Raw genomic sequence first — 14,569 nt, forward strand, 5'->3', positions numbered from 1 at the left:
TCAAAGTCAAAGCAGGGAGGTAAATCCCTCTTAAAGCTGAACGGTAAAGCCCGTTCACTAGGAAGAACTCCTAACTCAAAGACCGAGCGGTAAATCCCTCTCGCCCAAGGGGTAAATCCCTCTCGATGATGTTGAAGACCGAGCAGTAAAACCCTCTCAGCAGAGAGGTAAAGTCCTCTCGATGATGGTGAAGATAAAGACCGAGAGATAAATCCCTCTCGGCCGAGAGGTAAAACCCTCTGCAACAAACAGAAGTTATAAACCGAACGATGAAGACAATCCCCCGTGTACTATAAATCGAACGGTAAAACCCGCTCCCAAGGAGGAACTCCTAGGTCAAAGTCAAAGACCGAGAGGTAAATCCCTCTCGGTTCATGTTGAAGGTCGAGAGGAAAATCCTTCTCGATTCATGTTTACATGGAAAGCAAACTCCTCACTACAGGAAAAACAGCCTCCCCCAAACTCATAAGTCCTATAGTTAACCACGGCTAAAGCCGAACGCTTAACTCAGACTTGGGGGACATAATGTATCGTACCCAGTGGAGGCCGAACAATTAACAATTAGCACCGTTCGGTCCATCCACTCAGGTCAAAGATTGGGCCGCAATTGGATCAACGCTTAAGCTATTGTTGGGCCAACAGTTCAGCAGATGATAAAATAATCAAAGAATATCTAATTAAGGATATTAATAAAGCAGGTTATAAACAACCAACCGGATTTTCAGGTAATCTGTTTATATCTTATTCTGTTTATATTTTATTGGGCTTATATCAGCTCAGGATCAATGAGGTAAATTATAAATACAAAACTAGGGCCAAAATCCAGGTAGGTTCTACTTACGCATTATTCACTCTACGCTACTCTCATACTCAAACAGTGATCATCATTCTCTAAATATTCAACCAAGAATCGAGGCTCTTCAATAACATGTCTAACTTGAGCGCCAGAGTGCCTTTTGAAGGTATATCCCCCCTCGTTAAGAAGGAGACCGATCGGTCAACAAAAGGAGATTGAAGGTGACCGAGCAGTCCACACTCCACACTAAAGACCGAGCAGTCTATACTGAAGAAAGACCGGTGATCCAGACATTCAGAAACAAGAAAAACACGTCAAAACATGTTAATTTCTCGTTCTCATAAAATCCTACCGAAACAATTATGAATTAAGTAGTTGCGAAGATTTTCTTAGTGTGTATTCTAATGCATTAATATGGCAAACATGAAGAAGTTAACTCCAAAAATGTCGTGAATCTTGAGGTTTAGCAGGAGTCTCATGTTTTAATATTGGACATGAATAATAATAATAATAATGTAGTGTAGTTTGTGGGTTAGTTGGGGGTTAAGACGGTTTCTGTCTGTTGTTCATCTTTGACTCTTCAAACTTGTCAACGCTACACAGTTACAATCCCAGTCAACATTACATATATTATAGTCATTTTAATTGTTTTTTTATTTATTTCATTTACATTAAAGCTGTTTAAAATCAAATAAATTCCTTGTTAAACCACAAAACTAATAGGAAAAGATAAGACTCACTTAAACTAAACAAAAGCACGTAATTGTCCTTTTTATTGTGAGAGTTTTTTTTATTGAAAATAATGTATAAACAATTTTTTTTACAAGTCAAACTAAACTACATAAAATCATTGTTGAATTTAATATTATATATAAAAGGCAATAAATGGAACCATTTTTTCTTGCTGCATTACTAATAATTAATAATTGGAAATCATAAGTTAAAGTTATAAGAAAAAAGCAAGTACATATATACTAACTTTTGAAGTTAGCTACAATACAAATAATTGATTTTCTAATTAAATATAATTAATATACTTTATTCTCCATTTTTTTAAAAATTTTAAAGTAGTCAAACATATATTTTATGCATTAATTCTTAAGTGCGCATTAATAGAACAATTCGAATCCGAAGTTTTTGTTTTAAGAAAAAATAACGTGTAAAAGTTGAACTTGACATTATTTTTAATAATTAATATTTTTAGAAGATGGAATGGATTACAACAGATTATTATTGAATAAAAGATTAACATAATAACCATCCAAAAAATTGACCTTTTCTTACATTTTAGTTTGTACAAATTTTATATAAAAATTTTTGTAAGAAAAGAAATTGTAATTTTAACTAGTCAATAAATTAGTTTCAATTTATAAAAGTTGTTTTCTTTTTCCATATTTTTCTGTGCTTGTGCTTACAAGTTCAAAGTTCAAGTGTTTTAAAATCAATGAGCTATTAATGTATTGTTATTTTGAAGTCCTTAACTGCATAAAACCCCATCAATTTCAACCTTTTTCATAAAAATCCTTCTTCTATGATTCTCTCTCATAATGGGCTCAGAAATCGAGATTCCAACGAACACCCAACAACCTCATAACCAACACAATCCTAACATCGCTTCAACCCAAAATCACGGTTACGAATCGGTTACCAACAAAAGTGAAAGCACTCACCGTTGTGGCGGTGATGACGTCCGCAGTGACAGCCGAGTAACGTTAGTCCACCCTCACTCCCTCCTTCCCATGCCAGTCCCGCCGCAGAATTTCCAATCAAACCAAAACGACGTCGCTCTGCCCACCTTCTCCGTCGGAAGCTTCTTCCGCCAGCGGAGCAGCGACCTCTCCGCTGCGATCGTGAAGCGCGTCTCGTCGCTCCGCGAGTCTGTGGAGGAGGATAACGACGGCGAGGGCGAGAAACGAGGAGTGACGGAGTTTAATCTCTCCGGGGTGAAGGTTGTGGTGACGGCCAAGCCAGAGGAGGAGGAGGCGTCGTTGAGAGGACGCATAAGCTTCTTCTCTCGGTCCAATTGCCGAGACTGCACCGCGGTGCGGAGGTTCTTCAGGGAGAAAGGACTGAGGTTCGTGGAGATAAACGTGGACGTGTTCAGCGAGAGGGAGAGGGAGCTGCGCGAGAGGACGGGGACTGGTTCTGTGCCGCAGATTTTCTTCAACGAGAAGCTGATCGGAGGTCTGGTGGCGCTGAACTCGCTGCGGAACAGCGGGGAGTTCGACCGGAGAGTGGCGGAGATTCTCGGCGGGAAGGCGGCCGATGGAAACGCGCCGTGGCCGCCGGCGTACGGGTTTGATTGTGCAGAGGAGGATCGCGAGGACGAGATGGTTGGAGTGGTTAGGGTTCTGCGGCTGAGGTTGCCGATTCAGGACAGGTTGCGCAGGATGAAAATGGTTAACAACTGCTTCGAAGGAAACGACTTGGTGGAGGCGCTGATTCAGCACTTCCACTGCGCGCGTAACGAGGTACGTTTTTCCTTCGTACACCCTATGCCTACGTATTTCTTTTTCTTTTTTGTATTTTTCCATTTTTCATCGCTCAACTGGTATATGGTATTGGTATTCTCATTGTATACGACAATATTTTTGAATATTTAACAGTCACGGTATCACTCTTAATCGATTTGTTACCAACAAATTTTTTTGGTAGATCAACACATTTAGTTTAAATACACTTCTATAATTAATTAGACATCATAAAATTTAATATATAAAAAAATCATGAAATTTAATATATATAAAAATATGAAAGCTCATATTTGGTTTTAATGGTTTTCGATCACAATTTTATATTTTTAATATGATACATCAATTTAACCAATGAAAAATGTAGTAAAAAACATATTCTTTTTTATTAAGTTAAACCAGACTAATAATAACATAACTATAATTTTAATATCTTTTCAATTTTTTTATAAATTATATTTATATAATTTTAATAATAGCTTCGATTCTTATAAACCGTCACGTCGGCATCGATATATATACTTATGGGCATGACATTTTATTGTATTATTAATTAATGTGTTTTAATATTATATGTCATTAGTAAGTTAATAGATAAATAAAATATATAATTATAATTGTGGGAATAAATTCTTGAAAAATGGTGAAATTGAGAAAGTAAGCTATCAAGCTGCAAGAGTGAGGTATGTGGGGATAAGGGAAGGAGGTTGTGGGTATTAATTTTTCTCTTATTGAAGAACGAGGCTTTTGGTTGTTTTTGGGGTAGAAGCTTTTGGATATGGCAAAGAAGCATAAGCTGTAATAATGACACACATGGGCAGTACGATTATAACAATGCTCGTGTTTTGGAAGGTTATGATTTGGTTTTCAAAAGAAAAATGATGTGGCCTGTCTAAGTATAGATGTGTAATATTTTATTAAGACAGTAGGTTCAAAACGGCTCTAGAACGAATGTTTATGCCAAATAGAAGTGGGGATTGGTGGTAGCTTTTAGACGTAGTCCAATGGTATTAGATAATATGTTAACTGATTTTTTTTTTCTTTAATGTGACTGTTAAATGTTTATTCATTTTGTTATCTCACTTTTTTTTTCTTTTCCAATTTGAAGTGGTCAAATTTCAAGATTGCTACTAAAATTGGTTATGTGGTCAAATTTGATGAGCTTAAACAATTTATAAAGTCAAACCTAGTTACACAACAGGGGTCCCATGCACAAATGGAATGTGTTGGCTGCCTAGTGCTGATCACATCCTGTGGAACAGTCAAACAATTACATATTTTGAAATTTTCAATCCCATCTTCAATTTTCTTTTTTTTTTCCTTTTCTGCTGTTAGTTTGTGGTATGTCAAGGGATGTTTTATGGTTAAATAAAATAGTAATCAGTGTCATCTGTAAATAAAACGAAATATTCATTTTTAGTTTTACAGAAAGTCATGCTTGGCTCGTTCGGCACGGCATCTTGATAACCAGCCACTTGGGCTGCGTCAATGGCTAAAATTCGCATGGATTTTTCTCTATTTTAAATAAACAAATATTCAACGGCTTTTAATTCATTTGGAGTAGTGCATCTAACCTAATGATAACTCAAGGTGGTAGTGGGAAAATTACGCAATCATCTACTTCAAAGGCAACTACGTGCGCATCATTTAGATAAATTCAACCACAAACAAGAGATATTATGGCTGTTTTAATATTTTTGAGGTATTTTAACATCAAATATTTTGTGGTGAAGGATTGTCAGGTCACTGTGGGTTTTCAATTTTTTAATGTTACTCTCTGAATATGATATTTTATGTTCCACTTTCAAATAGTTCTCCCAACTTCTGTTTCCGTAACTCATGATCTGCCGTCTTACAAATATTGATTATAAATTTTCAAAAAAATATATTTGTAAAAGTTATTAGAACATCTAATATGTCTATTTTTGTTTATAATCAATTAATAAGGGACAAGTGGTGTGTAAGTACTTTTTAAATTTTGTGATTCTTAAAAATTATTCACACCACCGTAAATACAGGCTGTCCTAGCAAAGAAAATAGTTACTTCAAGTAATTGAGGGAAGTCACGTACCTAAGCAAAAAAATATGTGTGAGATAGTCTTTAAAATCTTTTATTGAACAAAAAAAAATGTTATTATTCCTTGTACCTAAAGAGCTCAGGTTTGTACGGGATGGAAAGGTTTTTTAAATTTTCTAATAAAACGGTCGTTTAACTAAGATAACGAATATTTGTTAAGGTGTTTTCATGAACATAGACAAGGAATGTCAAACTATCTTTAATTTATTTTCATTGTATTCTCTGTGATGAACTATTTTTGTATTGTATCCCATCTTTTGCCCCCATTGTGTATGGTTTATCTCCCAACACCCTGATTTTAAAATGTTTGTATTCCAAAAAAATATTTAGGCTGTTGAAATCGGACAACAATTATCCAAGAAGCACTTCATCCATCATGTTTTCGGGTAAGAAAAGAGCTTTTGAGCCTAATAAGCTGGACTCATTTTAATATGGATCATAGTCTTTTCATAATTTTCTTACTGGAACTGGTAACTTTATTCTGCAGGGAAAAAGATTTTGAGGAGGGAAATCATTTATATCGTTTCCTTGAACATGAACCTTTTATCCCCAGATGTTTTAATTTTCGTGGTACCACAAACGACAGCGAACCAAAGGCAGCTGCTGCAATATGCAGTAGGCTTGCGAAGATTATGTCTGCCATTCTTGAGGCTTTTGCTTCTGATGACAGGCAACATGTTGATTATGAGGCCATTAGCAAAAGCGAAGAATTTCGTAGGTATGGTAACACTTTATGCAGAGTTCTTATATTTTATTGTTTTGTTATTGCATATGGTGAATGCAAAGGTTCTGCAAATATATTCACTTATTAATCGTTTATAATTTTGTGATTCCGTCAACTGTGAAGTTTGCAATGCCTATTGTTTGTTTTTGCGGTGATTCCATCTATTGTTTGTCAAGTTTCTTCTCCTTCTAACTGCAGGTATGTAAATATGACTCAGGATCTACAGCGTGTGAATATCTTGGAACTATCAGAAAACGAGAAACTTGCATTCTTCTTAAATTTATATAATGCTATGGTCATCCATGCCGTTATTAGCGTAGGGTGTCCAGAAGGTGTAATTGATAGGAGATCCTTCTTCAGTGATTTTCAGTATGTGGTTGGAGGGCATCCTTATTCTCTTAACAGTATCAAAAATGGTATCCTCAGATGCAATCGGAGGTCACCTTATTCCTTAGTAAAGCCCTTCAGCACAGGAGACAAGCGGTTGGAGGTAAAATAACTTTTTTTTTTCTTTTTCAGTTATGCATTATGTTTATGATAGCATTTTAAAAACATGTGTGTTTTATTTTTCAGAAAGTTTCTTACACTGAAATGCGATCTTAACTTTTCTGTATTAATTTTTCATTCGTCCTTGTATCTTAACATTAAATTTCTATACCCTATCTTAAGAATTACTTCTTGCCATTTATAGTTACTATGATTGGATATATGAATGTAGTTAACCTGTTCCTGACAAATTGCAGGTTGCTCTGGTCAAGTTGAATCCGTTATTGCATTTTGGACTTTGTAATGGTACAAAATCGAGCCCAAAAGTTAGATTCTTCTCACCGCATAGAGTTGTAGACGAGTTAAGAGTTGCTGGAAGAGAGTTCTTTGAGAATGATGGAATTGAAGTGGACCTGGAGAAGAGAACTGTTTATCTAACTCGGATTTTCAAATGGTAATTAAGCAGTCATTACTTTTTGTAGAGTATTAGTTCTGACTTCATTAAATTTTCCTAGCTCCATTCTTATGACTCTCTTACACTTTGGCAGGTTCAGTGGAGATTTTGGACCAGAGAAAGAAATATTGAAGTGGATACTAAATTACTTGGATCCAAATAAGGCTGGTCTTGTGACACATCTCTTGGGAGATAGTGGACCAGTTCATATCTCTTACCAGAATTTTGATTGGTCAATAAATTCTTGAGTAGTATGCCATTTAATTTCTGCCACTGAATATAGGGTATGCTTAATACACGTGTACCATATTCTGGTATCTTAGGAGACAAGTAGACAGAATTTAAGTGATAATTTGATCTCTAAATAGATAATTGTAGATTTCAAATCATTTTTGCACGCCAGGTGCAGATCAGTTATTGTAGAAACTCTAGATCATATATAGTTTGAATTGAGAATTTTCCTCAGAAAAAAAAAAAGGAAAATTTGTGGGTAAGTAGGAACAGATTCTACATAGAATTGGCTGATAGAATGTGGACCCATAGTTGTTTCTTGGGAAGGTATTAAATCATACCATTGCAAATATTATTGAGCTTGTGTGGTGTCTTGAAGGTTATGATCCGTTAATAGTAATTATTATACAAAAAAATTTACATGACCTGTTTTTGTATTAAGGTGCATGTCATTCTCAGAGTGTGCGAATGCAAAAGAAGACATCTATGTGAGAAGACGGAGCAGTTATTCATAGAAAATAGTACACTTTTTAAATTATGGAATATGACATTGTTCCTGTTAAAGTTGGAAAGATGCAAAAACTAAAAGAAAAATGTTTTTTTAACAATTTTCTTGACAATTTCAAGTTCGTTTTAAATATTTTTTTGAAAATAAATTTAAATATGTTATGAAAAGTTGTTAATATATTCAATATATATCACTTTTCACTTTGTATTAAGAACAGTGGAATTGTGTGTACTGTTCCAAACCTAATATCAAAATTTAAATATAATCAATTATTCATTTCAAGATCCAGACTTGAAATCCCGAACGGGTCAGACATCATAATACAATAAGTAAAATTATTTTAAATTAACATTTTTGCAAAATCTAAAACACACTAGGGAATTCAAATTCGGGAAAGAGATGAGAGATTATACATACAAAATTAATACAATCTATCCAATTTTTGCAATGTTATAACTGGGTAATGAAATGGATGAGATCCATCGGGTTAAATCATTTAAATTTCAATGCATTTTAATTAATTTGTAGGCACGAGTTTGATTACGAGTATCCATAAACAACTCAAATATTAGCATAAAAAATATAAAAAAATTTAACGTAATTGGATTAAAGAAAAAAAAATTCATTCACTTTTAAAGATTACGGATCAAAATGTATCAAAATTATAGATAATGATAAATTTGTTAAAGTTCAGGAATTAAAATCATATTTAACCCAAACTTAAAATAAGAAAAATGTGTATATCTTAGATTAAATGCAACGTGTTTGTTTTTAAAGAGTTTCAAAAATTTCTTTGTATACAACAATTTTAGTGTTGGTAGTGACCTTTCCATCTTTGTCAATTAAGAATTTATGGCCATATGTGAATACTGGACGTAGGAGATAAAGTCCAACTCTTGTAAGAGAATATTCTTGACTCTTGTTGATTGTTATTACAAAATAAAGTGATATTGAAAATTATCTTCTTTGAAATTTAAAATGCAATCCAGAATCAGAAGACATTAAATTCTTGGCATAAAAATCTTGACCAATGTTTTCTCCTGTATCACAATAACAGAAATCATATTTTTGCCTAACTCATTAACTTGCAACATTGTGTCATTACAAAGACATTTTGATTAATCAATGTTTCTTAGAAGTAGAATTAACACACCTACTTTCAACTTTGATCAAAGATTTTGTATGTCTGAACATTTTATCTCATAAAAAATCTTATGTAAAACACTCAACTTGTATTTCTTGATCTTTATGTGATTGACAAGATGTTTTTGAACTTAAGTATGCAATTTCTTCACCACTTATGAGAACATGAAGTCATTAACATGCTCTACATATTCAATTATTGGACATAAAATTGTTCCATCATAAAAAAAATTCAGAAAACATCATATTTAGCTCAAATTCAGGATAGATAAATTAAACTCATGTTTCTACTAAAATGGGACGAGGATAACGCCTACCACTTCTGCTCGGGAGTGCTTCAACTTCCACTATCTTCAACCAGTCGGTCCTACGTACTTCAGTCTTCACGCCTAGATTTCTCCTTGTAAATCTCTAGCAGGAGGGGGTGACCTGTAGAAAACACTCCGACGCTCAAGTCATAATTTATCTCCGCAAGTCTATCAATAATTAGTCAGAGATCTTTACCTTCCTAATAAATTGTTATTCATAGGGCCTAAAGAAATCTAATCAATTAATTTACCTCTTAATGAGAATCAATGCAAATCTTAACCGCTCCATGGTGATTGTTACGTCATTAATTGTGCGTTTAATGACATTCAAAAGTTGTCTCGAGCAAACGGCTACAGGAGGTTCTCCACGAATATTACGCCGATGACCGATTGGGAACAAGTGACCCCGTTCGTACTAACATGGTGAGTTCGACCGATTGGTCAGACTCACTCAATGGTAACATAAGCCTCCCAGGCCCTAACAAAATATTTTTTGCGTAGGGTTCTAAAGTTGTTCCTGATCGGTTCGAAGCTTTTCTTGTCATGACCCTTAGATGTATGTCTTCAACTTTTGCCCAGTGACGGGAAGAGGTGAAGTCATAAAGTCACGACTGTAAAAAATAGGCGGGAAAAAGTAAAAATGAATCGTCCATTAGATCTTTTTCATTTGACGCTCTAGATTTGCTCGACGAATCGTTTTTTACCCTCTATAAATAGCAATAGATTTGCCCTAATTTTTCACCCTCTATCTGCGCCCCCTCTTTTCCCAAGTGCATTTCTTTCTTGACTTAATCTTCTGCTTCAGGTAACTATGTCTTCTTCTGATTCTGTCGGTGAAGAGGGCAAGGGGTATACCGATGACAAGATTGCTACTTCTTTGTCTTTCTCTTCTTCGGGTGTCGTCGCTGGTCAAGGTACTATGGCTGTCGATTCTGCAGTGCCCTTGGACCATGGGGATTCTTCTAACCTTCTTGAGGATAGTGATGCTCCCAAGGAGGTTGCTATTCACGTGGATTCCGTCGGTGCTTGGGATGGTAAACCCAAAGATTGGCCTGTTGTTCCTGGCTATGACTAGGCTCCCCCTGAGGTTAGGTAAATCTCTTCCTCTTTCTATCATCGCCGTCCGTTCAAGGAATTGGCTAGCAAGGTTTGTCTGGTGAAAGCCGCTCAAGACGCTAGTCATTTTAAGCTTGCCATTTGTAAAATGACCGAGCGAGTGTGTCATGGTCGGGGAGACTACCCCTCAGATGTCTTTTATGTTTATGCTACTATGTTTAAGGATTTGAAAGTTCTTCTTCCCTTTTCGGAATTTCAAATGGGCGTTCTTAGAGAGCTCAATGTGGCTCCCAACCAGCTGCATTCGAACGGTTGGGCATTTATGCAAGCATTCTCTACCGCCTGCACTACCCTAGCCTTATAACCCACTCTTGGGGCTTTTCTTTACTTTTTTCACGTGCAGTCTCATCCATCTAAACCCTGGGTTTCCCTCAGAACAATTTCGAATAGGCAGCTTTTGACGCTGTTTAACAGTTCCTACAAGGATTTTAAGGGAAACTTCTTTAAGGTTGTACCTTTGGAGGCTGGTTATACGAGCTTCTGTTTTCCGGACGGGCAACCTAAGTTTCCCTTTTATTGGACCAACCATCCCAAGAAGGTTATTTCATGGCCCAAGTCCTGGATGACACCCGAAGAGTTAGACTTAATAAGCCAATTGAGTTAGTTGCCCTGAGAGTCCTCTTCTCGTGCGCTCATCAGTTTTCTAAACAACAAAAATCTTCACTCTAATGTGTTTGGTAAGCTTCTTTTAACCGCCTTTTGTCGGGCAACCATTTGTAACTTATCTAAATTTATTTTTGTTGTGTAGATTACTTAACCGAGATGCATCCAGCAAAAAGCAACACCTTCGCTCGTTTATTCGCCAGAGAAGGGGAGAAATAAGGAAAACAATAGAAGGAAGCTCTTCTTGTACGCCGATCACTGCTGCCATCCCTGCGACGTCCTTGTCGGCCCAACAACCACAACTTCCTCCGCCCGCCGTTGAAGTCCTGACGACCAAATCCACCCGTCCACCTGCTGCTGCTGAAAAAGCTGCTCGGGAATCTTCTGTTTCGTCCAAACGTAGTAAGCGATCTCTACCGGACGGTCCTCCTCTCTCCAGGCCGCTCATTTCCAACTCATGAGTGGCGAAACACATTCATTTCGATCTTTTCACTGAAGAAAAAGATCTGATGAAAGGGATGACCGAAAAGGAGGCCTCGAATATGGCTTTGGAGTTAGCCGCCCGTTCCACGATGTGTTTGGCTTACGCTGCCCAAAGGAAGGTCGCGTCTTCTACAGAGCTTCAATCGCTTCAAGAAAAATATGATGCGATTGTGAAGTCCAATCAAGAATTGACGCTCAAGTTGGCTGAAGCAGAAAGGATAGCGGATGAGGACAAAAAGAAAGCTAACACTTTGCTCGCTGAAGCCCGCTCTGCTCAGCGTCGACTGCAACGGTCCTCCGATGATTTGAAACTTGACCTCCAAAAGTCAGTTAGTAAATACAAAGAGCTAGTGACCGACAGGGACGGCCTCCTGGCCGAGCATGATGCACTTCGGGATAGGGTGTTGAAACTGGAAGTTGACAACAAATTTTTGGGTGATGAAGTAGTGAATGAACATCTACTTGGTTTTGAGCAGGCACTCGCCCAATGTAACGTCCTTTTCCAAATTCTGGTAGAAGACCCTCGTCTCGATGTTAACATGGTAGTGGTGGATGGTAAATTGGTTCCTATCCATGTTCCTCAGCCTTCACCTTTGGGTGAGAGTTCACGAAAGAAATCTGCCTCACCGCTCGGTTTAGGTCTTAGGAGTTCACTAAGAGCATGCCCTAAGACCAAGGTGAGAGTTCACGAAAGAAATCTGCCTCACCATCAGTTTAGGTCTTAGGAGTTCACTAAGAACGTGCCCTAAGACCAAGGTGAGAGTTCACGAAAGAAATCTGCCTCACCGTTCAACTGCATTGATGAATGATGGAAACCATAATATTATTGATTTTTTTATAAAAATTACAATGTGATCTCTTAACTGAAATAAAATTTTAAATGTGATGCATTCCAGGTATTCGGGATGGCCTTCCCTGTTGGGTGTTCTAAACGGTAGGCTCTATTTCTCATATTTTCAATCACCTTGAAGGGACCCTCCCAATTCGCGGCTAGCTTTCCCTCTGCTCGGTTTCGTCGGGCGTCTCATGTCTTTCGCCACACGAGATCACCCTCGACAAATTGTTTGGGTTTTACCTTGGTGTTATAACCTCTTGCGATAAGTATTTTCTGGGCCTCCGCTCGAATCATTGCAACTTCTCTTCTTTCATCTAAGGTGTCCAACTCCGTTCGAAGTTCGTCCTTGTTGACCTGCAAATCTTCAACTTCTTGCCTGATAGTAGGTTCCCCTACCTCTATTGGTAGCATGACATCTGTTCCATATGTAAGGTTGAACGGGGTTTCTCCAGTTGTACCATGCGGTGTGCAACGGTACCCCCAAAGAACTTCTTGCAACTCGTCCACCCAGGCTCCCTTAGCACTTCCTAATCTCTTCTTTAACTCTGTCACAATGACTTTATTGGCGGCTTCAACTTGTCCGTTCGTCTGTGGGTGCTCCACCGAGCTAGTAACATGCTTGATTCCTAACTTTTTTGTAAAAATCTGCCAATCGTTTATCAATGAACTACCGCCCGTTATCTGTAACGATTGTCCAGGGGATTCCAAATCGACAGATAAGTGTCCACACGAATTTTTGAACCCTTGCAGTAGTGATTGTAGCGAGAGGCTCTACTTCTATCCACTTAGTAAAATAATCAATTGCAACTAATAAGAATTTCTTTTGTGCTCGACCTACTGGAAAAGGTCCCACTATGTCTATTCCCCACTGTGCAAACAGCCAAGGGGATATTATGCTTTGCAATTCTACCGTCGGTAGGTTGAAGTTGTTGCCATGCTCTTGGCACTTTAAACATTTCTGCACAAATGTTTTGCAATCCTATTCTATTGTTGGCCAAAAGTAACCTGCTATCAGCACCTTTGCTCACAGTGCTCGTTGCCCAGTATGCATTCCACACACCCCTTCATGGAGCTCCCTCATAATGTACTTGGCTTCTTTTGATGACACACACTTTAATAAAGATGACGAGAACCCTCTTCTATAGAGATCTCCTCCTAATAATAAGAACCAAGTGGCTTTCTTGGCTTCTACCGCTCGTATAAATAAGTCATCCTCTTGTCTCTTAATTATATCTTCGATGTCCTTCCTCCAATCGGGTTGATCGGACACCTCGTGAACCGACAAGCAATCCACCAAGGTATTAATCATAACCTATCTTATGACCGACGACAACTGACCCTTCACTTTGCAATTGGCCAGTTTAGACAAAACATCTACTCTAGTATTCTTCTCTCTAGGTACATGTTTGAATTCCACCGTCTGGAATTGCTTCACTAGATCCTTCGTTTTATGATAATAACGGAGCAGATGGTCATCTTTGGTTTGGAAACTTTCATTCAGCTGCCCAACCACTAGTTGCGAGTCTGTCTGGTATTTGATGGAAACCGCCCCCAGGTCCTTAGCCAATTTGAGGCCGGCAATCACTGCTTCGTACTCAGCCTGATTTTTGCTTATCTTGAACCAAAAAACAATCGTCTGTTCAACGATAAAGTCGTTCGGTACCTCCAAAACAATCCCTGCTCCTCCTCCGGAACGTTCGAACGAGCCATCCACAAAAAGGTTCCATGTCTGAATAGATTCTTCCTTAAAAGGTAATTCGGCCACAAAATAAGCTAAATGTTGCCCTCTCACTAACCCACACGGTTCGAATTGTAAGCCGAATTCGAATAACTCTACCGACCACCCTACTATTCTTCCCGCCAAGTCTGGTTTTCGCAGAATTTTAGCGGTCGGATAATCGGTTCTCATGATTACTTGGTGAATTTGAAAATAAGGCCTCAAACGCCACGCCACTATCACAAGGGCTAAAGCAATCTTCTCCACCTGCTTGTACCTTGTCCTGGCGGCCTGCAACGTTTTGCTGATGAAGCATACGAGTTTAAACTCGGGTTGCTCTTGTATAAAGGTCGAGCTAACCGTGTCTTCCGAAATCGCCAAGAACAACTATAGGTCATGCTTGAGATCAGGTCGTCCCATAATTGGTGGGCTTGCCAGTTGAAGGCTTGCTCACACTAGTTATCCCAATTGGTGCCTACACTCTTCTTCATGATTTTTACAATAGGTTTTATCCGTTCGGCTAGTTTTGGGATAAAATGTGATAGCGAAGTCAACTATCCTACAAGACGCTGAACCTCCTTCAAGTTCTGCGGACTCCTCATCTCAAGTACCACTTT

The 14,569-nt window shown here is 37.9% G+C and overlaps 1 protein-coding gene across 1 annotated transcript; it reads left to right on the top strand.

The window, feature by feature from the left end:
* Positions 1-2,250: 2,250 nt before the first annotated feature.
* LOC108346349 (uncharacterized) lies at positions 2,251-7,598 on the top strand. Its single transcript, XM_017585418.2, has 6 exons — positions 2,251-3,267; positions 5,675-5,730; positions 5,832-6,062; positions 6,267-6,558; positions 6,812-7,008; positions 7,103-7,598. Exons 1-6 carry the CDS (start codon positions 2,344-2,346, stop codon positions 7,254-7,256), a joined length of 1,854 nt encoding a protein of 617 aa, XP_017440907.1. The 5' UTR covers positions 2,251-2,343; the 3' UTR covers positions 7,257-7,598.
* The last annotated feature ends 6,971 nt before the right edge of the window (positions 7,599-14,569 follow it).

Source organism: Vigna angularis, chromosome 9 (genome assembly GCF_016808095.1).
Source record: "Vigna angularis cultivar LongXiaoDou No.4 chromosome 9, ASM1680809v1, whole genome shotgun sequence".
Lineage (NCBI taxonomy): Eukaryota > Viridiplantae > Streptophyta > Magnoliopsida > Fabales > Fabaceae > Vigna > Vigna angularis.